At 42.3% G+C, this 27451-nt stretch overlaps 1 protein-coding gene across 1 annotated transcript in view; it reads left to right on the top strand.

The window, feature by feature from the left end:
• Positions 1 to 512: 512 nt before the first annotated feature.
• LOC136582893 (ras-related and estrogen-regulated growth inhibitor-like) overlaps positions 513 to 27451 on the top strand; it is a 37657-nt gene continuing 10718 nt past the window's right edge. Inside the window, exons 1-2 of the mRNA XM_066584185.1 lie at positions 513 to 638; positions 24252 to 24308. Coding sequence (XP_066440282.1) covers positions 530 to 638; positions 24252 to 24308 — 166 coding nt within the window. The 5' untranslated portion in view covers positions 513 to 529. The remainder of the gene's footprint in view (positions 639 to 24251; positions 24309 to 27451) is intronic.

Raw genomic sequence — 27451 nt, 5'->3', positions numbered from 1 at the left:
AATCAAGCAAGAATACTCATCACCTCTGGTCTCTCATGCTTTCCATCATCTGTCACTTTGCTTCGAGCAGCAATCCATAGAGGTTGTGAATGCTTCCTAAATAAACTTTTTAGACATTGAACCAAACTTTTTGAAAAAGCAATTCCCGGACCCTAGAAAACGAAGAGTTAAAGTTGCGTTAATTTACTCAACGTAACCTTTTGACACTTCTATAATGATTTGTGCTTTCAAACAATACCAATCTACGCCAGAAAGTCCTCAAGTACATAGCATGCAATTTTCTGCTTCAACAGCCAGAAGAATAGGAGGCGGGAATACACTGAGAAGTAGGCAGGAAATATTCGATTAGAGAGGAGAGGTTGGCTGGAGAACAGAAATGTATTTATTTCTTGCCAAACCAAAAAGCACAGCACCAGAGCCTGAATTACATGGCACATCAGCCTAGTTCAGCATTCCTCTGACACTCAGAATCTGCTGCTTGCTGAATCAAATTGGTTGCATTAACGATCCATCCGAAACACGTTATACAATGACCTCTAACTTCCCACTTCCACGGCCTTTGAGAAGATCCTGGAGTTTGGCACCTGCCCGGACGATGCGTATTGTGGTTCTGGGGCAAAGCGCAGTGGGGAAAACAGGTAGGTTGCGGTTGAATTAATTTTTTGGAACTCATCATAATCTATATATAACATGTATCCGTCTCCACTTCATACTTTCAGATTGCGTATTATTGCATGTGCGATACATTAATGAAAATAGATTTTTGCAAATTAACGGAGCAAAAAGTGTTAAAATGTGGTTCCTGTAGACGATTTTGCAATTGCGGCTGCTAGAAAAGTGTGGGTGTTTTCACATACTATCATTCGTAGACATAGTAGACAATACTAGAGCTTTGTCTATGTATCTCTCTGGTATGGACAAGCTTAACCACTTAGTGACCATCGATTTTCATCATTGCATCATAAGAGCCATAACTCGTTGATATAGCTGTATGAGGGCTTGTTTTTGGGGGAGGCAGACAAGTTGTGTTTTTTTATGGTGCCACTCTGGGGTACATATAATGTGTTTTTTACTTTTATTACATTTTTTTGGAGGGGGGGTGTATAACATCTGCATCGCCGCATACTAAGATCCATAACATTTTTATTTTTTCAACAATGGAGCTATAGGAGGGCTTGTTTTTTTGCAGGAAGAGTTGTAGTTTTTGTTGGTACCAGTTTGAAGTACATGTGACTTTTGGATTGCTTCATATTGTGTTTTTTGGGATAAGAACAAAGGAAAAATATCAATTCAGGCATTATTTTTTTTAATTGCTTTTACAACGTTCACCATGCACGATAGATAACAAAATATTTTCATTGTCTGGGTCGTTAGGAACGTGATATCGATTTATGTGTTGTTTTTTTTAAAAACATTGTTGGTATTTTATCTATTTGAAAAGCGTCTTTGTGAGGGGAAAAATGTGTATTTTTAATCTGAAATTTTTTCTTTAAACTTAATTTAACTTTTTTTACGCTATTTCTTAGTCTCTGGAGGGGAGTTGAATATGCAATAATTTGATTGTTAGGATAGTACACTGCATTACTTATATTAATGCATTCTAGTAAGCCTATGACAGCAGCCTATAAGACTCTGCAGAAGGCGGGGATTAATAGACTGAGTTACATGGCAGAAATGGAGGCCTTTGTCAGGCTCTCGGCTGCCATGGGAACCCATTAGTACCTTACCATCACATGGCGGAGTGCCAATGGCTGACAGAAGCCCCTTCCCCCTGTCATCTGCTTCCATGCTGCAGTTGCTATTGATTGTGACATGTAAGGGGTTAAACTACCAGGATCTGAGATTTCTACTCTCCTAGTGGTTAGAACATGATCCTGGCTGTGAGTACTCAACCAAGCCACCACCTTAAAAAAAATGTATGTGTAGGTTTAAAGCCCATGCTGTCACATCCAGGGGCTTCACCTTGTTGTCTATGGGGCTGGCGGAAGCAGCGCCGGCCCCATTGAAGGCATGGTAAGAAGATCGCGGTCCTCTGCTACAGCTGTGGCAGAGGATTCCTTCAACCCTGCGGGGAGTCTGCTCATCACTGAACACTGTGACAGCACTGTCACAGTGTTCACTGAGGAGGGAACACCCCACAGGGATGAAGGAATCCCCTACCACAGCTGTGGCAACGGACCTCGATGCTATCCCATTGCTTTCAATTAAAGCAATGGGATGAAGGCAACCCCTGCAGCGATGATTTTCGGGGAAGGGGGGGAGGGCTTGAAACATAAGCCATACCCCAAAAATCATCCATAGCTGCAGGAAAAAAAAATCTTAACTCACCTAGAAGCGCTGTCCAACTCTTCTCCCCAGTCCCCAGCAGTCATATTCTGTATTTCTGGTAACAGGGGATTGAAAAATCCCCGCCTCCAGAGAGCGCTGCCTCTGATTGGTCACAGCGCCAATCAGAGGCAGCACTTTCTGGAGGTGGGGATTTTTCAATCCCCTGCCACCAGAAATACAGAAGAAGACTGCCAGGAACCAGGGACCAGGGAGAACAGCCAAACAGCGCTTCTAGGTGAGTTAAGACTTTTTTGCTGTCATAGCATGTGCTGTCATAGTGTTTAGTGATGAGGGAACCCCATGCGGGTACAAAGGAATCCCCTGCCACAGCTGTCACAACTGTGGCAGAGGAGCGTGAGGTTCTCCTATTGCTTTCAATGGGGCCGCCGCTACTGCCACCCCATTGAAAGCAAGGGGATGAACACAGGGATTTTTGGAGGGGATGGGGGTGGAGGTGCAGGAAAAAAAAACACATATATACAACGCCTAGAAGCACTGTCCCGGTCCCCTGCTCCTTCTTTTTTTATGTTCTTCTGGCCAGGGATTGAAAAATCCCTGCCTCCTGGAAACGCTGCCTCTGATTGGCTGAGCGTTTTGATCAATCACAGCCAAATAACAATCAGAGGCAGCACTTCCAGGAGGCAGGGATTTTTCAATCCCTGGCCAGAAGGACATGATGAAGAAGAGTGTCAGGGACCCGGGGAGAACACGCGCAGGAGCCCGACAGTGCTTCTATGTGATGTATTATTATTTTTTTCCTGCAGCTAGAGCTTATCTAAGGACTTTGAAAGTAGGCTTTCCTACTGTCAAAGTTACATCGATTTGCACAAAAACTCCCTAAAAGGGAGCCTGTCATTAGTTTAGTGGCTATGAACCACACCTGTAGAACAAGAGAGCAATTCAGAATGTTACTGTATTAGTGATACCAGTAAAAGCATACCTTTAAAAAGAAGATTTAAATATCTCCCGCGCTGTATGTAAATGGCTGGCGAAGGGTCCGGTGGGTGGGCCAAACGTGTTCTAGTGTGTTGTAGGCCTCCCATTTTGCTGCCCCTCTTTGTTGCTGTAAGCTGAGATATTCTCCACATCATGAATGTGGAGATCTATCTCTCGCGTATACACCCCAAGCTCCGGTAGCGGCACATGCACAGTGCATTTCTTCCTACTGTGGGCAGATTCAATGGGTTCAACTGCACATGCATCGGTCCTGGAACTCCCAGCCCATGCATCGCCGCAGGGAGAGAGGGGTGGCATTAGAGATGGCACACATCTCAATAGAGGTGGTCCAGGCAACCCACGGGAGATGGCCTAGATCGCCCACTGGACTGGGAAAAATGAAAGGTTATTTTTAAAAGTATGTTTGTTTTTACCAAAATCTCTAACACAGGAACATTGTGAATGTGCATTATTTTGTTAGTTCATAGGGGCTGGAGGTTTCATAGCCAACAAACTAGTGACAGGTTCCCTTTAAGATTTTTATCATCCTTTGATCTATGGCTACTACTTGTGTTTAATTTTATGTCATTACCATATCCAATCCAACTGAAGATAATGATAAAGAGTCATTTAATGCAGTTTAATTTGGTTAAAGTAATTACAAGTAACACTATATTTATGTACGGCATGAATACTACATAAAATGTTCTTCCTTGTATAGAACATGAATGACTCTGAGCTACATGATAATGTAACGGATTGTTAATTTTGATAGTAACATAGTTTGTTAGGCCGAAAAAAATACATACGTCCATCCATTTCAGCCTATTTCCTCTCCCAATTTTGATCCAGAGGAAGACAAAAAAAACAACGATGCAGAAGCCAATCCTCCCCATCCAAGGAAATGAAAAAAACCCTCCCTCCTGACTCCAATATGGCAAACAGAATAACTCCTGGATCATAAACCCCTCCGAAGCAATCAGTGACTGTAAAATGTAAGATTGTAACGCTCAAAAAAGATGTCCAAGCCCCTTTTAAACCCTTTTATCATATTCGCCATCACCACATTCCCCAGGCAGAGGGTTTCATAGTCTCACTGCTCTTACAGTAAAGAACCCCCTTCTATGTTAGTGTAGAAACCTTCTTTCCTCTAGATGTAGAGGGCACCCCCTTGTTACAGTCACAGTCCTGGGTATAAACAGATAATGGGTGAGATCTCTGTATTGTCCCCTAATATATCGATACATATTTATTAGGTCGCCGCTCAGTCGTCTTCTTTCTCAACTTAATAAACCCAATTTTGCCTTCCTCTGGATCAACAACACAGGGGGATAAACAGGCTGGACTAGATGGACATTGTCTTCATTCGGCCTTACAAAATATGTTACTATGTATGTTGATAACCTCTCTGGGTATTGTAGTCCGTCCCTTGCACTTATTACTTTAGTTGCCCGCCTTTGTACCCGCTCAGGCTCTGATATGTCCTTCTTGAGTACCAGTGCCCAAAACTGTCCACAATATTCCATATGTGGTCTGATCAGTGACTTATAAAGAGGAAGAACAATGTTGTCATCATGTACCCCTAGACCTCTTCTGATACGTATCACAGTCTTATTTGCATTGGCAGCAGCTGCCTGACACTGGTAGCACCATTTAAACTTACAGTTAACTAAAATCCACAAGTCCTTTTCCATGTCCGTGTTCCCTAGTGGTTTCCTATTTAGTGTGTAATGGTGACATGTATTTCCCCTGCCCATGTGCATAGCCTTACATTTATCAGTGTTGAACCTCATTTGCGACTTTTTTGCCCAAGCCTTCAACTTAAGGCCCATTTAGACACAACGATAATCGCTCGAGCGACTTTTGAGCAATCATCTTGTCCCCGCTTTTCTTCTGCATACAGCTGTTCTCCGCTCAGAGTGCCTGGCTGTTATACACCCCGAACGCTTCGTGACGGGTATGGAGAACAGAGCTGAACCGCTCTGTTCTTCATACCCAGCTCGTTATTAGGGAGCTGAATTCAGCTGAAACAATAGTATCAGCTGTATCCAGCTGTGAATCCCTGATAAGGCTCATCATCGTCTTTCAGCATGCTGAAAGACAAGGATGAGCGACAGGATAACGAAAACTGCACGATGTCAGGCGGCTTTTAAGCGAATTTTGAGCGATAATCGTTGTGCTAAATGGGCCTTTAGCCAGATCTATTTGCAACTGCTTTTGATTTCTTTTTGAATATTAGCATCACATTTGCTATGCGCCAGTACAGTGGGACAGACCCCGTCTCTTTAGAGTTTTTAAATATACGTAAGAAACAATGGTCTGTCTATCACATTACTTAATTCTCTTAGAACCCGGGAGTGTATGCCATCAAGACCCAGCTATTTGTCAGTTTTAATTTTTTTATACGGCTCTGCACTTCTTCCTGGGTTAGAATGGTGATATTTAATAGAGAGTTTACTTCATCACTCTGCATTTCACCTAACATTTAATTTTCCCGTGAATACTCTGGAGAAAAAAAAAATATTTGACAGATTTGCTTTCTCCACATCACACTACAATTTTTCCCCCATTGCTTTTTAAAGGGCCAACACTTTCCATTTTAATCTCTTTACTGTTTACATATGTATTGAGCCACATTGTTTTTCTCCTATTGCTAACACTTTTTTCCCCCCTGTAAGGTATGAAATGCTGACAGTGAGTATTTCAATTGGTTTTAAAGAGTTCCCTCTGTACTCATATTTCTGAGGATATTAATCTGTATCTCACCCACAAAACACCCTACCGAAAAACAAGTGGAACTATTTTTATTATGATCACTAACCTGCACCTTAGTTATTCTGTCAGGTCTGTTGGTTAATATTAAGTCCAAAATGGCTGTCCCTCTAGTTGGGTCCTTTACAAGTTGGGTTAGGTAATTGTCTTTAGTTATTGACAGAAGCTCGTTTCCTTTATTAGACCCGCAGGTTTCAGTTTCCCTGTTTATATCCGGATAGTTAAAGTCTCCCATAATGATTACCTCATTGTGATTTGCCACTTCAACATTGTCAATCTGTAGCAGGAAAAACTAGAAAAACTGTTTGGCCACCCAAGCAAAGCTGAATTAATACTGCACACAATGCTGAAGGCAGCTTGCTATGTTATAATTCGCCTTCTACATATTAACGCTAATCGTAAACTTTACAGCTGTAGTAGCGTAATGGCCAGAGATTTCACTTTTCCTATACACATGGCTAATCCCAATGGGATACCACAGTCTGTATGCTATAAAAGTTGGTTTCTTATCCATTATCATAGTTAGCTGTTTATTTTGAACACCGTAATCTAGTATGGGGGTCAAATAGCGGTCTACAACTAGGGGGTGTCACAAGGTTGCTCAGAAGTCAAATGTGGCTTGCAGGTTTCTAGGTCCGGATTCTTGGCTTTCTAAGCCCATGATAAGCAAGTTTCTTGGGGGAATGTAAGGGAGTGGAGTAAACCCTAAATGGTTGAGAATGTATAGTGATATGTTCTTGCTAAGTTTGCATTGTCTATACTTTGTTTTGTAGGAAGAATCAGGTAAAGCGTTTCTGCTTTTAACTGGTGTATCCCCCCTATTGTACCTGTTGCGTGATAGGGACCTCCTCTCTGGCAATGTAAGTGCAGTGGCTCTCGGGGTGTAGGTAGACTGTGTTCTAACAAGTAGTTTCCCATCATTGAATCAGGTGATGTTGTTGTTCATGACCCTTGGCAACCCTAAAGGCGAGCTCCCTCCATGTTCTTTCAGTTGTGTGATATCCATGATAGTATCCGCTCTGACAGTATCAGCCATCGTGTCCTTTGGCATCAGGTCTTTTGCCACTGATCTGTCCAAGCATTATAGATTTTTCTAGCAACTCTGCTTGCATTACATGGCCAAAATACGTGAGTCTGAGTCTGAACATCTTGCCCTCCAGGGAGATATTGGGTCTTATACAATTCTGGACTTCTCTGTTTGTTACTTTCGATGTCCAGGGTATACGCAGCAACTTTTGCCAGCACCACAGCTCAAACGCATCAATCCTCCTTCTATCAGCTTTTTTCGCTGTCCAGCTTTCACATCCATACATGGCTATGGGGAAAATGGTGGTTTGCACTATCCTGCATTTAGTTGCTATACGGATATTCCTACTTTAATTTTGTCCATGTTTAGCATTGCGCTTCGCCCCAATGCTATCCTATGTTTTATCTCTGGCATAGATTCTCCAGCCTGGTCAATTTTTGAGTAAAGGAGGATGAAGTCTCGCATGCATTCTATGACCTCATTGTCAATTTTGATTTGAATTTGGCCATTTTTTACAGTTGTCATAATTTTAGTCTTCTCTAAATTCAGGTAGAGGCCCATTTTTGCACTTTCAATTTTAACCCTTTGCAATCCAATGTTGGATTCAGGGTTTCCTAGGGGGCTTTCTCTTTCTGCCATTATACAATGGTGCTGTCTGCTGGCTAGAGCCAGTACTGCGGTATGTGACATGCCGGAGAGGCTCCCGACAACAGAGCAGTCAGTAATATACAGTAAGAATACCCTGCTGGACATCTTCCGACATCGGAGCTGTACAGCCTTCAATCAGAATGTCTTCAGACGTCAGACAGTGGATTGGAAAGGGTTAATGTTCAATATCAGCTGCTTCAGACCTGCTTCTTTTCTGAAAGCAGAGTTGTGTCATCCGCGTAACGGAGATTGTTGATGTTTCTTCAACCTATTTTCACCCCGATTTACAATTAGTCTACGTCCATTTTATGCTTAATCACTTCCGCGTATAGGTTAAAGAAGAACAGTGAGAGGATGCAGCCCTGTCGGACACCTTTGCTGATCCCAAACCAATCTGAGTCCCCATACTGTGTTCTCACATGGCTTCTTGATTGGTATAAAGTTATTTTATCAGCTTGACTAGATGTGCTGATACACCCAGCTGTTGTAGGGCGTTCCATAGCTTGTTATGGTTGACACAATCAAAGGCCTGGATGTAGTCGATGAAGCACATGTAGATATTCTTTTGGTATTCTCAATCTTTTTCAATGGTCCATCGCAGGTTTGAAATATGGTCGCGAGTGTCGCATCCTCACTGGAATCCTGCCGGCACATCAGGGAGTGCCGCTTCAACTACTGATCTCAGTCTTTCCTGTTTAATTCTGAGAAGGATCTTGCTTGCATGCGGAATGAGGGCTATTGAATCATAGAATGGTAGAGTTGGAAAGGACCTCCATGGTCATCTGCTCCAACCCGCTGCTCAGTGCAGGATTCACTAAATCATCCCAGACAGATATTTGTCCAGTCTTTGTTTGAACACTTCCATTGAAGGAGAACTCACCACTTCCCTAGTCTCCGCCCACTGTTCAAGCTTTTCTAGATTGGGTACACTGGGCCTAGGACAGAGCCTTGTGGTACCCCACTTGATACATTCTTCCACTTGGATGTGCAGCCATTTATGACCACTCTTTGAGTAAAATCACTCAGCCAGTTGTGAATCCACCTAACAGTTGCCTTGTCAATCCCATATTTGGTCATTTTTTCAATAAGTATTGTATGAGATACTTTGTCAAATGCTTTACTAAAGACAAGATATAATGTATCCACTGCATTTCCCTGATCAACCCAGTCGGTGATTCTGTGATAGAAGGAAATTGGATTCGTTTGTTACAAACCTATGCTGGCTCTGGTTGATCACTTCATTTATATCCAAGTACTTGCATACATGCTGTTTGATAATTTGTTCAAAAGATCTTTCCCGGTATAGGAGTCAGGCTCACAGGCCTCTAGTTTCATGGATCCAACTTCCCTTTTTTGAAGATAGTGACAACATTTGCCCTTTTCCAATCTTCTGGGACTTCTCCTGTTCTTCAGAAGATTATGGCGAGTGGTTCAGCAATTACCTCCGCTGCTTCCTATAGTATCCTAGGATGTAATTCATCTGGACCTTGAGTCTTGAATTCATTTAAGTTAGCTAAGTGTTCCCTCACCATCTCTCTGCTTATAGATCCCAAACACATTCCCCCAATAGCACAGGGAAGATCAGTTGATGTTCCATCTACTTTCTGAGAGAAAACAGATACAAAATAGGAATTTAAAATTTTGCTTTCTCAACATCACTTTTTTTTTTTTGCTTTTGACATACCTCCAAAATCCTTTTTCATTGCTTTGGCCTCTATTGCAAGCCTCAATTCATTATTAGCTTTAGCTTTTCTGACACTTGCTCTATAGTTTCTGCAGACCACATTATATTCTTCTTTAGAAATTCCCCCCTCTTTCCATTTGGTAAACCTATTTTTCTTCATTTTTAACATGTGTGCAAGTTCTGCGTTCATCCATCCTGGTCTCTTTAAAATGCTTCTCATTCTTCCTTTTTCTAGGGATTGTTAACGATTGTGCTTTGAGAATCTCATTTCACAATATTTCCCAACCTTCTTGAACATTTCTGTCCTTAAGAACATCCAGCCATTGGATTCTTCCTACCCTCTGAGTTCATTAAAATCTGCCTTTCTGAAATCCAACCTTGAGGTCTGAGTTTTCTCAGGTCTTTCTCCCCTTTTTATCCAAAATTCAAGGATAGCATGATCACTGCCTCCTAAGCTCCCCAACACCCTTACGTCCTCAAGCATTCCCTCCCTATAGGTAAGAAGTAAGTCAAAGATAGCAGATCCCCTTGTTTTCTCTTCTACTGTTTGGAAAATAAAGTTGTCAGCAAGAGCGGATAAGAATTTATTGGATTGTTTTGGACTGTTTTTGCTGTTTACTTTGGTGCTGTACTTGACTGATTAATCCCGTTACTGCAAGATCACTACAAGGCTTCCATTGTGTTTTCCACCATTGTCATTGAGAGAATCCGTTACAGACAACCTCCTTAAACTTAGGGCTAATTCATACAAACATATATCAGCCGCTGTTTTCACGGCCGGACGATATACACTACCATCTGATGCATTGGATTCCAATACATCAGATCACACAGGTGTATTCCTGCGGCGTAAAAGCACCCAGCTGCCCAACAGTATATGTGCCGAGCTAATGCCGTCTGAACAGGTGCACAAACGTTGGATTTGTTGACCCGTTCACTTGTGTTTTTACGTCGTCAGCAGGCGAACATAAAAAAGCATACGCCCGTGTGAAAGAGCCATTAAGTGCTGAGTACCAAGACCCAAACCAACTCATAATTGCAGGAAACTAGGTCCTACAGGGTAAGGGCTGTTTCACGTGGGTGTCGGTGTTTTTACTTCGCCCGCCGGTGATGTAAAAATGCGTGAACCGGTGCACAAATCTAACTTTTGTGGGCCTGTATAGACGGCCTGAGTCCAGCACATATACACCTTGCCCGCAGTGCCGTCAGGTGGAGGAAAAGAGTTTAGCTCTGCTAAACTGTCTCCCCTTTCTCTCCTCCTCGCCAGCTCTCGGCAAGCAGAGCAGGCGGGACGGGGCGGGAGGTAGTGTGCTATGCTCCCGCCCCCTCTCTGCCCTTTGTCGGCAGCTAGCAATGGGACGGAGTGGGTTGGGAGCTTAACAACTAGCTCTGCCCCATCCCACCCCTCCCATTGCAAACAGCTGTTAAGGGGTGGAGAGGAGGAGAGAAAGGGGAGGGAGTTTAGCAGTCATACTCCCTCCCACCTCCCTTCTCCGGCAGCTGACATAGGCTCCCATAGGAGTCTGTGCAGCTGCTGCCGTATTCCGACCAGGAAGATAGTTCCAGGACTGTCTTTCCTAGCCGGCATAAAAGCACCCGGCACTATATTGGCATGGCCGGGCCCTTTTACGCCGCAGGAATACGCCCATCTGATCTGATGCATTGGAATCCAATGCATCAGACGGTAGTGTATACACTTGTGTGAATAAAGCCTTAAAGAGGACCTGTTACCTCATCTGACATCCATGATGAGCTGTATGCCATTACAGCCATATCTCTCTGATTCCTCCAGTGTTCTTATTTTTATTGTAGCCTCCCTCGGTTTCAGAGCCCATTATCAGTCAAACATCATATCAGCCACTGAAAGTAATGTCATATCAAGCGCCAAAACTAACAAGAGCCATTTCAGGTCAATGGAGATGGGAGCTAAAGCAAACATAAAGACATCAGAGGTACCAACGGGGATGCAGCTATAAAGGTATGCTACCTGTTCCACTAGTCAAAGGATGTGATAGATCCTCTTTAAGCAAATGTTCCTCTGTATACCTTCCTGAATACTAAAACAGGGGTCAGAGGGATGAAGAAGTAGCACATTATTTGTTCTCTCAGAAAAGTTGATGCACTTGGTTAAATTGTAGCTGATTTAGCGTTCTAAGATGATGCTGATTCCGCAGGGATCGGTGGTGTGTGGTCTGTTTCCTCTGTCTGGGGCACAATGTTCTATCCCAAACACATTCACGCAATTAATGTCATTAGACAGTGTTCACTGAGGTTATTGGTGAAGCAAATTGCTTTATAGTGCGTGGTGGCCTGGAATCATGCCCTGGATAATGGTTCTCAGTCCAGACTCTTTACTTTAAATGCTTGGAATTAATAGTAAGAAATGCGTTCCACTTTTATGTAATTATAATACCTATGAAAAGTATCTGATTGGTGTAGCATTTAAGAGGGATTTATACTTATGTGTATTTTAGGTCTTTGGTTGTTAACTTACCAGTTATTGATTTCTAATAGTTAATGAAATTATGCATTGTTGATGCAGTTGCTTTTAGGGTGCCTGTACAGACTGCCAACGGTCCGCAGTAACTGCACGTGGATCTTCGCTAACTTCTGGGATGCACTTGGACTTGAAACCATATCCAAACCAGGTGTAGCCTGGCAATTAGCGGTAATATGTATGTGGTTAACATGGATCATCTACAGCGTGTACATCTACACGCTCTACACACTTACCCTTGCATTCAGAATTATTCACCCCCTACTGTCAATTATGTTTGCCAAATTTACTAACTTTCAGCTGTTTGCAAAAAAAGCAATCAAACAACAACAATTTAAATAGCTCAACACAACCAATACAAGTAGTTTTTCCAAATTCAACACAAAATGCCACTTTTAACGTCTACCGCAATCTCAGAATTATTCAATTCTGTGAAAAGAATGTCTTATATGAGCACACATTTGTCTCAAGCACACCTGATGCAACTAATCAAGGGCTTCATTAGTTGCATCAGGTGTGCTTGAGATAAAACAAATGAAATTCCTGCACTGGCAAGACGTTATTACTGGCTGACACCAGATTCCTGAGGAAGCAGGTGGTAAAAATCCTTGAGTGACTGCAAAACACCTGCAGAAGGATTTGGTGGCAACAGGCACTGAGGTTTCTATTTACACAGTATGGAGCGTACTAAACGCTAAAGGTCTTCATGCCCGAACCCCGAGATGTATAACTCTACTGACCCAAAAGCCCCCCAAATGTTGGCTGCAATATGCTTAAAACCATGTGAATAAGCCACAGAACAAATATGGAACTTTTTGAGCCTATAGATCAGTGGTATGTCTAGTGGAGGAAGAATAAAGCATATGCTGAAAAGACTACCTTGCCTACAGTGAAGCAGTAATGCTCTGGGGCTGCTTTGCTTCCTCTGACACTGAAAAGCTCCAGCATGTAGAGAGTAAGATGGTTTTAATAAAGTATCAGAAAATCCTAGGAGAAAATGTCATGTCTTCTGTGAGGAAGCTGAAGTTTGGGCGTCATTGGCCCTTTGGCATCAATAGGGCATCATTGGTTAAGGGCATCTCTAACTTGATCAAAATTACCTGCCTAAAGTTAGGAATTTATGCAGCTCCCCGATAAAACTCCCTATTGAAAAACAAGTGGACGTGTTATATTATGGTCTCTATTTCCCAAGTGCCCCCAACCTGCACCTTTGTTATTCTGTCAGGTCTGTTGGATAATATTAAGTTCAAAATATCCGTCCCTCTAGTTGGGTCCTGTACAAATCGGATAATGTAATTATCTTTGACTATTGACAGAAACTTACTACCTTTATGACATCTACAGATTTTGACTTCCCAGTTCATATCCAGGTAGTTAAAGTCCCCCATAATAATTACATCATTGTGGTTTCTGTTATATATGGTGGCCTATAGCAAACAACTATCGATTTTATTGTTTGTCCCTCCATGTATTTCTACCCACAGAGACTCAACATGTTCATCTCCCTCCCATATATCTTCCCATAGTGTGGGTTCTAAACAGGATTTTGCAAAAAACATAAACCCTCTCCCTTTCTGGTTGTTGCTATCCCTTCTGATCAGACTGGAACCCTGTAAGTTAACCACCCAGTCACAGCTTTCATCCAGCCAGGTCTCAGTTATTCACACTATGTCATAGTTTTCCTCAGATATAATTGCTTCCAATTTGTCAACTTTATTGCTCATACTTCTTAGTCAACGATCAGTTTAAAAGGTTTTTGTTATTTTTTAAAATATTATGAGTATCCCTGTTGAATGTTTTTCCAGTTCTAATTGTACTAACCCCTCCCACTGCTCTACACCATACTCATTACCTAGTGCCTGGTTACTGTCTACTCTATCATCCCCTTTATCTCTGTACTTGTCCTCCTCCCGTCCCTAGTTTAAACATTCCTCCAACCTTCTAGCCACCTTGTCCCCATGCGCAGCTGCCCCCTCCAGCCCATCCTTATCGTAGAACCTGTAGTCAACAGCAAAGTTGCCCCAATTCTCCAGGAATTCAAATCCCTCCTTACTGCACCAATTCTTGAGCCACTTGTTTACCTCTCCAATCTCTTGTTGCCTTTCTGGTGTGGCATTACATGTAGTATTTCAGAAAATACTACTTTGGAGGTTCTCACCCTACGCTTACATACTAATTTCCTAAAATAGTTTTTTTGGACCTTCCACCTACCTCTAATTTTGTCATTATTGCCAATGTGCACACAATGACCACTCGGTCCTCACCAGCCCCTCCCAGTAATCTGTCAATTTGATGTGTCAAACTTGAGCACCAAGAAGACAACATACCATTTCGACCATCACGGTCTTTGTGGTAGATTGTCCTTTGTGTATCCATAATAACTGAGTCCCCCACTACCAGCCCTGTCTATCTTGCCCTGTGCTCATATTCGCCTTCTTACTGGAGCAGACATCTCCCTGGCGGTGAGAGGACAGGTCATGCTGCAACAATTTGACGGCTCTTTCCCGCGAGCGTATATCGGCCGGCTGTTTTCATGGCCAGCTGATATACACTGTGATCTGATGCATTGGATTCCAATGCATCACATCACATGGCCATATTCCTGAGATGTAAAAGCGCCCGACCAGGCCAATATACCGCTTGGTGTTTTTAAGTCAGGCCCAAAAGATAGTCGTGGAACTATCTTTTGGGCCGGAATACGTCGGCCGCTGCATGCGCTTCTATGGGAACCCATGGCAGCGGCCGGAGGTGGGAGGGAGTTTAGCAGCGTGGCTGCTAAACTCCCTCCCTCTGCTCTCCTCCTCATCGCAGGCTCACTTCTGCTCTCCTCCCCTCTCGTTCTTTGCAATGGGAGGGGGTGGGGTGAGGCGGAGCTAAGCGCTGCCCTATCCCGCCTACTCCCATTGCTGGCTGCAGACAAGGAGCAGGACATTGGGCGGAGCTAAGTTCCCAATCTCTGTCCGCCCCTTGTCTATAGCCATCAATGGGAGGAGGCGCGACAGGCCAGCACTTAGTTCCACCCCCGCCCCCTCTAATTGCAAAGAACGAGCAGTGAGGAGAGCAGAGGTGAACCTGCGATGGGGAGGGTAAAGGGGCGACAGCATGGTGACCTCGGGGCATATGCACTGGGGCCCATGCCGTGTGAACGGGCGCACAAATGTTAGATTTGTGTGCCCGTTCATGTGCTTCTACGCCCTAGATGACAGTGTATATCGGCCGGACGTGAAAACGCCGGCCAATATATGCTTGTGGAAAAGGTTTTCAAATGTTACCCTATACGATAAAAGGTAAACTAAATTGCATCATTAAAAACACAGCTTATCTATCAAAAACAAGCCCTCTTATGGACATGTCAATGGGGAAACAACAATTTTCAGTTTTTATTATGATAAACTTCACTACAAAGATGAATGATAGACTTTCTTTTAGGCAGTTTTGATATGTGCAGCCTGTAATGTTTCACTAGTGCATCTGCTCTAAAGAATGTAGTGTTCTGCAACATATAAATTAGTTTCAGTTCTACATAGTTCTCTAATCCACATCAAACATCTAGGACTAGAGATGAGCGAGCGTACTCGGAAAAGCACTACTCGCTCGAGTAATTTGCTTTATCCGAGTATCGCTGTGCTCGTCCCTGAAGATTCGGGTGCCGCTGCGGCTGACAGGTGAGTCGCAGCGGGGAGCAGGGGAGAGCGGGCGGGAGAGAGGGAGAGAAAGATCTCCCCTCCGTTCCTCCCCGCTCTCCCCTGCAGCTCCCCGCTCCGTGCCGGCACCCGAATCTTCAGGGACGAGCACAGCTATACTCGGATAAAGCCAATTACTCGAGCGAGTAGTGCTTTTCCGAGTACGCTCGCTCATCTCTATCTAGGACTAATTGGATTTAAATAAATGTAATTTATATAATTTAATATACAACACAAACCAAGATTCTTTTAATTAAATAATTAGTACAATCTGCATTGTATATTGTCAACAGTTCTGTAATTTCTTATTATTTTCTTCAAATTAAATTTCTACTATGGTAGAATCTCTTTGATAGTAAATGTATTATTCAAAACCTCTTTAAAGACTATTGACTCTTTTAGGGATCATTTTTTTCTACTTAAATGCTTGTATTTTGGGCTGACAATACTTTTTGTAATGGGGTTTAATGAAAGATTTCACATCATATGTCTTCTGCAGCTTCTACTTATCATTGTATATAGAAACTGCAGTCTGAGTCTCAATAGTAGATCTGCCAGGGAGGTTGGACTAACTTTATTTTTGAGCTCATAACCTTCCTCTTCTGCATTTTTTATCAGCTAATTTATGACCATAATAAAAATAAACTTTACTGTGGTTTTCCATTAGCTGATAGGAATATTCAGGAGGAGAGAGCGCAGACAGAAATAAAAAAAAAGGACTGTGATCTAGTCGTCAGGACCATGGCTAAAAAGCTATGCAGCCAGCCTTATTGAAATGAGAATCTGACCTGTCAAGTCTTCACATCAGCAGGGCTGGCTGTATAGCTTTGCAGCTGCAGCCCCACTGACTCTATCGCAGCCTTCCTTTTGTGCATACCACCCCAGATCATCTGTACTTGCTTCTTAGGCTGCCTGTCCACGGGTGTTGCGGTATCCTGCGGCAGATCTCCGCCACGGGAGCCGCCACTCGGGAGCAGGAGACGGCAGACGGATCTCCGCCAGTCAGCCTATCTGACAGATAGGTTGACCGCGGAGAATCACGGCAAATCACAGCAATGATTCTCCGCTGGTGGACAGGGGGGAAGCGCTCTCCATAGCAATGCTATTAAGAGCTTTCACTGCGTTCCCCGCCGCCAGATTATCACTGCGGGGAATGCAATGAAAATCTGCCCGTGGACAGGCAGCCTTAGACTCAGCTTTTGATGCTTGGAATGTGTCAACTGGGTGGACCCTAGCACATACTGTCAATCCCATATTCACCGCACACTTGACACATTTCAAGTTCTGCAAGCCGAATCTAAGTAGAGCTGGAATGGGGGTAGTATATACAAAAGAAAAGCTGTGATAGAGTCAGCGGACCACGGCTAATAAGAACACCTTTCTATGGTCTATACATAGAGTACGTGACATTACTAGTGCTGAACTCATCCTGAGTTATAGGCTCGATTATAGCCACAGCTATATTTATAATACTGTTACTGCAGATGGAAACTGTCAACATGATGTGGTTATAAAGCATCCTGGTTAGTCTCTCTGTAGCAGCATAAATGGTCTGTGGTCAATTGTGTCCTTAAAGAAGTGTGCCTTTAACTCATTTAATGGATGTAAAGTCCAAATAAGCAGCAGGAGGATGCCCTGGCTGTTAGCTTACCTTTCTTTTTCTCTGGTCTTCCATTTTATGGCACATCATTGATTTATCAAAATTTATTATGGGTTTGCACTCAAACATGCAATTATTGTCCTTTTTTATGTGTTCATTTAGACATAGGAAATCTGTTAGGATAAAGCTGTGCTGCAGTCCCTACACAGTGATAGGCTGGAGAGCAGGTAAAGAGCTAACAGGACCCAGAGTCCCTCATTCTTTTAAACTTTTTTATTAAAATTTCAATGTAGGAATAAAACCCAAGTCGCACATCTCAGAATAGTCTTGGCTGTATAGAGCCAATAATAACAAGTAGAAACAGAGATCTTGCAATGGAGAGGAGATGAAAAAGGCAAAAAGGGAGTAAGTGCACCAAAGGAGGGAGGGGGAAACCAGGTCAATCGGGCAATGATGAACAATAAGTGCTTTTGTTAACAGGAAAGTTCAATAAAAAAACCATACTAGATATACGGTATGCGTAAAGGAAGACTATAAATCCTATCCTTGTTGTTGATTGATGAGGAAATATCCTGTGGTGATATATGAAATGTAAAATTTTAGGAATGTTAGGAGACAGATCCCTTCATTATTTTAGACTCACCCCTCCAAAAGAGGTTAAGAGTAGGACAACAAGGGGGGAGGTATATCAACGCATGATTTCAACACAAGTACAATGCTACCTTTGAAGTCTCGAGGAATACTAGAAACCGAAATGCGGTCACATAAGTGGTTGTAAGCCTAGTACACATTATCGCTCCAACTGGTTATAGGAACTAAGGGTCCTCCATACTGACCAGATGGCTTTGAATTTGAGAAGATTGTCTTCTGCTATACCGACCAATATTTTGAAATGTTGGATTTCCTGGATTTTAGCTAAGGCTTTTCAAAAAGGAATATTTGGGGATTTCCAGCTAATAGAAATTTTGCATTTGGAAGAGCACAAACTACGAGAGGCAACTTTGGAATGTTTCTTCGGAAGGTCTACTTTATCAGAATTAAAGAGATCTGACCACGAGGATAGTTTAGAGGTGATGAGGCCTTCAACCCTTCTCCAATGTGATCGGGCAGAAAGCCATAACCACTAGATGTGCACCAAAGTGACAATCTCACTGCAGTTGTGAAAGCATATTTTAGGATAGAATGCTAGAAATTTTGATAGTCTCTCTGGAATCTAGTGAGAATTTTGTAAGTTTCTTTAACTTTATTAGGATGCAAAACTGTGCTAGCTCTGTCAAAAGTTTGTTGCCAAGTACTGGTTTCTGGAGGATGGCCCAGATCTCTTTCCCGTGCCCCCATGAATGAGGTCGGGCCCATTTATGAAAGAGATCTAATTGACTATAAAATAATGAAATAAACCCTTTACCTCTGGGTGAGTTGCAATAGACAACTTCAAATGCAGTAATTAGAAGAACTTTAGGAATATACTTACTTGAAGATAACAAATGGTGGCTCTACGGACAACAAAACTATTCTCTAAGAGGAATGAAGTAATCTTGGCGCAACTCTGTTTAACAGTTAAAGCCCAGAGTTCTGTCCAGGGTTCCATCTCAATCCTGTCTTTGACATCTAAGATGAAACTCTAAGATCGAGAATAGGGACAGAAGGAAAGACAAAATACCAACTGAGCATTATCTTGTTTTAGGTACGAAGCTAAGAGTTGCCTTTGCAAGGAAGATCCCATCAGCATTCTTAGGGACTACAGTTCCAGGCAGCGATCAGTCTAGGACTGTCTAAGGAATATATAAACCCGAGTGGGCCCTCCAACCACATCCTCTAACAATATGCCGCCTTGGTTCTTTTTACTTGAGCTCACTAACTTGCCCACCCGAAAGGCCCTCAAGAAGGTCCAGGAAAAGACAGCTCAGCCCTCATAACTAGAAGACGGGAAGTATTGAACGATGTTCTACAACAAGGCCAATGTGATTTTCAGTCTAAAGTCTGGTAACTTCTTCTACCTCAAACCTTCATAGGAAGTCGAATCCTAAAGTTATATCTGGGCACTTTAACAGCTGCAAACCAAAGGTAAAAGCAACCAGCCTCTTATACCAAAAAGCCTATATCCAGCAGATGAACAAAGTAGGACCTCCTCATCAGATCTTGGCCAGCTGGCAACCATCACCAACTGGTTTTGGCTTTTTGAAGTTATTTTCACGTCCCCTTATGAACACCACTATGTAGTAGGCAGAAATAATTTTTGAACCAGTTCTGGCAGCACAAAATGACAACGGGCCTTTGAGGGAATGGACAAATATACTAGGTTATGCCTAAAGCCCAGAGACAAAAGGAAGGTGTTCATGATATAAAAATTTTTTTTTTAAAAATTACTGAGAGCACTTTTTTTCAACTGGCTCACACAGTTAACCATACTTTTTTTTCCTTCTGGCAGAAATTCAAAGAATACCAAAGCAATAATCTCTGTGTTATACTCCACCTCCTAAGGACATGCACTTGGCATAACCCAACTTATCCGTTTAGCCCGGAGTGTACTCAGTTTTCATGTAGCATTAGTCAAATGTTTTCTACAGACAAAGGAGCTAAAATGTACTGATGGACATGAAAAGCCAATAATAGGACAATGCGGAGTTTGCTTTCAAGATAAATAATGTGACCAAATCCTACAAACAGTATAAACAATACAACAAATGGTTTGTTTTGTGACCTTGTAGTACCCTACGAGGCAGATGATTCATGGCTTGATAAATAGCAGATTGTGCTGGCACGCTGTGAGACGTACAGGCTTCATCTATCCAGCCACAGGAAGGAATGTGCAAGCCGTCAACTTTTCTATAACATTTGCTGCATTAACTGATTGGCAGGAACATTGAATTCATGGAAGTCATTCCGCATCATTTGTTTTCCTGTGCGCATTCAATGCAGGGGTCAATAGGATACATTAGCAAACGACAAAATTATGTAGATGGCTTTTAAAGAATATTTCAAGAAATATGTGAGCTAAGATCAAAGGTGGACCCAGGAGGACTTCTGGTTGCTCAAAAACCCCTTTCCAGATCAAGGCCGGCACAGGGGGTAGGCGAGGGTAGGCAACCGCCTACAGTGCCGCGGGTGAGAGGGGCACAATTTTATTGAGAAAATAGTTTTTCTTTGTGACACTTAACACTTGATATGATGAGTGCTTCCTTCAGGGATGTAACGGCTTATGGTTACAGGAGTCCTGGAGAGTGGTGGGCATGGTTTGTATTGCGCACTACTTTTGCTCCAAGCCAGTACTCCTCTGCTCCGTGCGTTAGCACTGCACTGAGATCCGACACTGCCATAGTGTGCATTTGTGTAAGCATGTGGTGCAGTGGCTTCAACAGAGGAGGATTAGGGCCGCAAAAGCAATGTCACACAAAGCATGCACAAAGCTGGGAGAGCAGCACTTGGAAAGAAGGAGTGAAGAAAGGTGAGTCACTTTTTTTTATCATCTGGTCTAAGTTCTGGGGACTGGTGCTATATTCATTATAGAGTCGGATGTGGCCTGGGGTGATTATTAATTATAGAGTCTGATCTGGGGGTCTGCTTTAATTATTGGGTCTGATCAGCAGGCCAGTGGAAAATCTGCAACAGAGTCCACCAAAATCTGCAACAGAGTTCACCAACTTTTGGAACTGATGGGCCACTGAGCCCCACCAGGCCAGGGCCTGGGTGTAACTACCACTTCTGCACCCACAATAGATATGTACTGGGCTAAAGATGTTTTGGTAGCAAACTCTGCTGTCTTTCTGAAAAATTGGCAAGGCGGTCTGGGCCAAATAGACAAGAAAAGTCAAATGAGTCACCAGATTAAATATTTACTCTACTTGTATCGGTTTCTTTTAAAATATGTTTAAATCTCTTTCATTAGAGAGTAGTGTGTTTTGTAACTAATTCGGAGGGCTGTTTTTTTTCCTTTTTCCAATCGAGGGGCACAGTGCCACATTTTCTTTATTGAGGGGGCACGGTGGCAATAGGCACTATTTTTTATTGAGGGAAATTGTGCTATTTTTTTGTAGTCAGTGCTGGTATTGCACCTTTTTTTATAGATTATATCCTTATTAGATGTCAATGAACTGGGATGGGCAGATGGGACACGATAGCACAATGAGATGCTTGTGCTATACAGATCATATCCACCAGATAACCTTTACCACGCTCCTGAAGACATAGACCCGGGAGGTACAGTAAGTCTGCTGATAGATCTACTCTTCTTGAAAGAGAGAATGGAGATTTTAGCAGTTTCAGCTTTTTCATTTTAATCACTCACATCACAGATTTACTTGTCAGGACTTATTCTTCCTGCTTTTGATCAGATTTACTTACCCTACATTTGATATAAAAAGCTTAGAAATGCATTGACCTAGTTGACATTTTCATAATTCGCGTTTTCTTTGCCCGGTTCTTACACAATTCTCTAATCTTCAGCCTAAGGGTCATTTGAGCATTTTTACAGAAAATTGACTCATCACTGAGAGCTAATGATATGGACTTGATGGTGCTGAGCTGCAGTGAAGCTGCACCTGGTATGCAGCATGAATGTCACCGAAGCTAGGCTGGGGGTATTGGAGCTGCAGTATTGCACTGTAGCATCAGCTCTTTCATTCATGTCTGAACTGTTCCTGCAGAAGCAGCCTGGTATAGATTGCTTTACCGTGCTACTGCCAACCACTGATTGACATGTGTGCTCTCTCTCTAGTTAAAGCAAAGAGGTTCCTCAGCAGCTGCAGTGTATATTATACAGTTCTATGTTAATCATACTACACACCTCAACGTGCCCATACACACTATAGAAAAGTTGACCTGAAAGCACTGATTTCCCAAGGAATGGTCAACTATATAGGAGGGCATCCCAAACTCTCGGGGCAAAAAATGATTGGGCATGTTAAATTTCTGGAAGAATTTGGCAGGGTCTCATACTCAAACACTTGCATGCTGGGATGAGTATGCATCTGTATGGGGGGAATCAGGAGGAATAACTGTCAGCCAGACCTATGATACGGCAAATTTAGGTGCTGCAGCACTTCTTTTCGAAGAGGATGAGAGAGTTTCTTATGAATTATTCAACAGAAGATATAAAATTCCCCCTTGCTCTTCAAAAGAGGTCCTGCAGCAGCTGAGGGAAAAGGAGGTTGGGGGAGGGACTTGTTATTTGCATAGTGCCAATTTATTCTGCAGCACTTTCAGGTAATTTATTTATTTATACCCCCCCTACCCCATAGCAAGGTCGGTACTCTTTTTCTTGACCTCGGAGCTAGCTACCTAAACCATGTGGGGATTGAACTCGCAACCTTCAGGTCCTGAGCAAGAGCTTAGGACTGAATACTGCTGCTTTGCCACAGGAGGAATGCCCTATTTCACAAAAAGTAATTGGACACCTGAGCACGAATTTGAAGTAGTATTTACTTCAATATATTAATACTTAGTGGAGCTCCTTTGGCCCTAATGACACTGGATGCTCTCTGTGACATTCTTTCTGCTAATGTCTGATACACTTCCCCTGGTATTTCCTTCCATTCATCCTGCAAACATCTGGTGAGTTCTCTCAAAGAAGATGTATCGGCCCATCTACAATGGTGCAAGGAGCGTTGTCATTGGAAGTTGAAGTAATGGAAGAACGTTCTATGGAATGATAAATCGCACTACTTCATCTTTGCATCAGATGGCCGTACCTGGGAGTGGAGAATGCCTACTAGCGTCTAATGCACCTCAGCTGGAATTTCCCTCCATTCATCCTGAAAATGTCTGTTGAGTTCTCTCAAAGAAGTTGGACGCATATTTTCTGAATGGACTTTCCAGTTCATCCCAAAGATATTCAGTCAGCTTCAAGTCAGAACTCTGTGCAGCACAGTACAACAGTGGAATATACATATCCTCAAACCAACGTAAAACAGTGTTGGATTTGTGACAAGACACGTTGTCTTGTTGGAAGTATGGCCGACCATTTCCAGAGTATTACCACATTGTCAGCAGCACATTATTGTCTAGAATGTCAGGGTTCACCTCTGTGTTCATGGCTCTTGCCACTACAACCAACGGACCGAGATAATACCTCCACCATACTTAACTGTTGGCACAACACACTAAGGCAAAAGGTGTTCTCCAGACATCCTCCACACCCAACTGCATCATTCTAATATGAGGATGGAGTAGCGTGATTCATCACTCCATAGAACAGTCTTTCATTGCTCAACTGTCTAATAGCGACGCCCCTTGCACCACTGTAGACGGGCCAATGGATCATCTTTGAAATAACTTACCAGATGTTTGCAGGATGAATGGAGGGAAATACCAGCTGAAGTGTATCAGACGTTAATAGAAAGTATGCCACAGAGAGTATCCGATATAATTAGGGCCAAAGGAGCCCCACTAAGTATTAACATATGTAAATAAATACTACTTTTCATTCTTGCTCAGATCTCCAATTACATTTGATAGGATGGTGTAATACTGTATACACTTTACTAGCAATACCAGTATATATAACACATGGACCCTGCAGTCAATATTGGGACAATTTAGACTATTTTGAGGATGAGGTTAATCATAGGTGTTATATTATGGACAGCTAGAATATCTCTGCTGGGATTATAAATGAAAAAGCGCATGTTATGGGGGTAATCTGACTTCAGTCAGCAGTTTTCATATGGTCTGTACCTGGTAACAAACTGATCACAAACTGCTCACCCTGCTGTTATTATAGAAAAATAATGACATTGTAGTATTAACCCTTTCCAATCCAATTTGTATCCTGGTTTTCCTAGGGGGTTTACTCTTTCTGCCATTATTCAACGGCGCTATCTGCTGGCTAAAGCCAGTACTGCATGAGGTGACACGGATAGTCTCTGACATCAGAGAGGCTGGCAATATACAGTAAGAGAACCCCAACTGACGTCTTCCAACATTGGAGCTGTACAGCCTTAAATCATAATGTCTTCAGATGTCAGACAGTGGATTGGAAAGGGTTAATGCAAGTAAGGTGTATTAGATATGGATTGAAATAATCAATAATTGAATTAACTAATCAGCTTTTATAATGAAACTTTATTTTTTCTTACCAGCACTTACTGTCAGATTCGTCACCAAACGGTTTATAGGAGATTATGATCCAACCCTTGGTAAGTCTGTCTGTCCATCTATTCTTTGCACAATCATCGGGCCATATAAATGTGCTAATGAGTAGCTGACCAATGAGCAAATGCTTGGTCATTAGCTAATTGTTTATTTATGCTGCAGAAAAAAATTGTTATTGGCAGCACATCTTCCCGAGTCAACGAGGGATGTGCTGCCGACAAGGATGATGCTGTAGTGAGATGAGTGATACGGTTGGCATCAGCCTGTGTAAAGGACACTTAAACTAGCGATGATTTTGTTGGTTTTCGTTCATTTTAATGATTGCTGTCAGCCCGTGTAAAAGGGCTTCTATCTCTCTATCTATCTATCTATCTATCTATCTATCTATCTATCTATCTATCTATCTCATATCTATCATCTATCTCTCTCAGATCTATCTATCTATCTATCTATCTATCTATATATATATATATCATTATCTATCTATCTATCTAATATCTCTCTCTCTCATATCTATCTCATATCTATCTATCTCATATCTGACTCTCTTATATCTATTTATCTCCTATCTAATATCTCTATTTCTTATCTCTCTCTCACACACATCCCATCTCTCTCATCTTATACCTCTCTCATGTTTCTCTTTCTATCTCATATCTCACTCTCATATCTTATCTCTCACACACATCTCATTTCTCTCTCTCACACATCTCTGTCACATATCTCTCTCATATCTCTCTATCTCATATTTCTCTCTCATCTTATAGCTCCCTCTTCCATCTTTCTCTTTCTATCTCATCTCTCTCATATCTTATCTCTCTCATATTTCACATTTCATCTCTCTCATCATATCTTATCTCTCTCACACACATCTCATCTCTCTCATATATTATCTCTCATATGTCTCTTATTTCTCTCTCATCTCATCTCTCTCACACATCCCATCTCTCTTTCTTTCACACATTTCTGTAATATTTCTCTCTCGTCTATATCTATCTCATATCTCTCTATCTCATATTTCTCTCTCACATCTCATCTCTCTCTCTCACATCTCATCTCTCTCTCTCACATCTCATCTCTCTCTCTCTCACATCCCATCTCTCTCTCATCTTATAGCTCTCTCTCATCTTTCTCTCATATCTCATCTCTCTCATATCTTATCTGTCTCTCACATCTCATATCTCTCTCACATTCCATCTCTCTCTCATCTTATAGCTCTCTCTCTCATATCTCACTCTCATATCTCATCTCTATCATATCTTATCTCTCTCTCACATCTCATCTCTCTCTCTCTCACACACATCTCACCTCTCTCTCATCTTTCTCTTTCAATCTCATATCTCACTCTCATATCTTATCTCTCTTTCTCTCACACACACATCTCATCTCTTTCTCTTATATCTCATCTCTCTCTCATTTCTCTCTCTCTCTCTCTCTCTCTCTCTCATATCTCATCTCTCTTTCTCTCATATCTCATATCTCTCTCATTTCTCTCTCTCTCTCTCATATCTCATCTCTCTCTCATATCTCATATCTATTCTCTCTCTACCTATCACCTCCTTTCCTACCTTCATACTTTCAACCATAATCGTCTATCCAGCCAGTGTTCTAGCATTTGGAAAACATATATACTGCACATATACAATACATCTCTAGGTCAACAGACATTGGGTATTTACTATAGAAAATATACTTTTAAGATGTGATCTATGTGCTGTTCTGGTCCGATTTACAGACGAGAGTAACCCATGCGAACTCAACCAATCCATGCTTTTGTGCCCCTTCTTGTGGATATCACACGGGCACACCGGTATGAATAAAGCCTTAACCAAATATTAGTGACTTTTCACTTTGTTCCTTTTCTAAAGATATTTCATTCCATAATGAATAACAATGATATTAAATCTGTAAACATAAAAACCTTATTTTTTACCTCCCACATATGCCAGAACAAGATGCGTTGGTTAGCCAGCTGCCCGTGAGCGCGGCTGCTGTGTGTACAGTGATTTTCCACTTGAATAATACTTGTTATTCCTTGCCAGATTCTACTGCGCTGATTACATTATCATACAATCAGTCCTTGTCTCTGGAGCGAAGCTTCTGCCTGATCCTTTCCCCCTTTTTACAAAATCCTTTTATCAGCTGCTTATTGCTCCGGTCGAAAGGGTTGTAGTAGCCGGTTCTGCATTGGGGGTACATGCGTCCGTGTTAAAGGGCCCTTATGGACGGAAAATCAGGTTGTGTGTAAAGGAGAGGAGATTCCCTTGTTTGATCACTAGGATCCTGATCCTGGCAATGGCAATTTGGTGGTAATGAGGTCACCTATAACTGCAGCTCACCACCGTGATTAGGGAGGGTAACAGCAACTGGTTTGCCATCAAGTTGACTTCAATGGCATGTCTGAATGGTGTCATAAAGAGTATTTGTGAGACTCCCTTTATATTCTCCAGCATGACTGAGCATACAACCCCAATCCTAAAATTTATACAACAGTTTGTAAACTTCTAGGAAGTGAGAATGCCAATTGCTGGAGTTTGGGGAGAGGGGTGCAGCACTGGATCACCAGGGCTGAGGATGGGTAAGTACTGCTGCTTTTATTGTTTTAACTATTCCTCTAAAATCTATGTCAAAATCCACATCTGTAGCCTCCCTCACCTGGTCAAGCCATCATATATAGTTTTTGCTAGGTGAGGGGGGCATAGTTACTACCACCACAAAAAGGATTAGAAACTACATTTTCCATCAGGCTTGGTGCGACTTTATACTGTAGGTCAGCACAGTGGAGGAGGGAGATGAGGCTTCATGCTCATTAAAGTCTATGGGAGCAGAGGGGAAGAGGGAGGAGGGTGAGAGTTGACACACGCAGACATGTCTGCTGGAGCTAATGGTCAGTGAATTGCTGCTGTTTATTCTCATCTCCATTGCTCAGTACTGCTGTGCACTTTCCTACATGATGTTGCTATGTCACTGTATGTGTTACCGGCAGTTGTAGAGTAGCATCTGCAGTTTTCTGTGCAGTGTATGTAACACAGCACAGCAACCAGGATCCACCCTGCAGTTCTGAGAATCAGATTTACACCCTGCAGGAAAAATGGTGACAAATGCAGGATATAAGTCAGGTAATGGCCAGGGGTAATGTGTAGAAAAAGTTGAAAAAAAAAAATATATATTTTTTTTAATGTATAGT

This window comes from Eleutherodactylus coqui, chromosome 11 (genome assembly GCF_035609145.1).
Source record: "Eleutherodactylus coqui strain aEleCoq1 chromosome 11, aEleCoq1.hap1, whole genome shotgun sequence".
Taxonomy (NCBI): Eukaryota; Metazoa; Chordata; class Amphibia; order Anura; family Eleutherodactylidae; genus Eleutherodactylus; species Eleutherodactylus coqui.
Note: the sequence above shows the minus strand (reverse complement) of the source record. Positions and strands in the feature narration are given on the sequence as shown.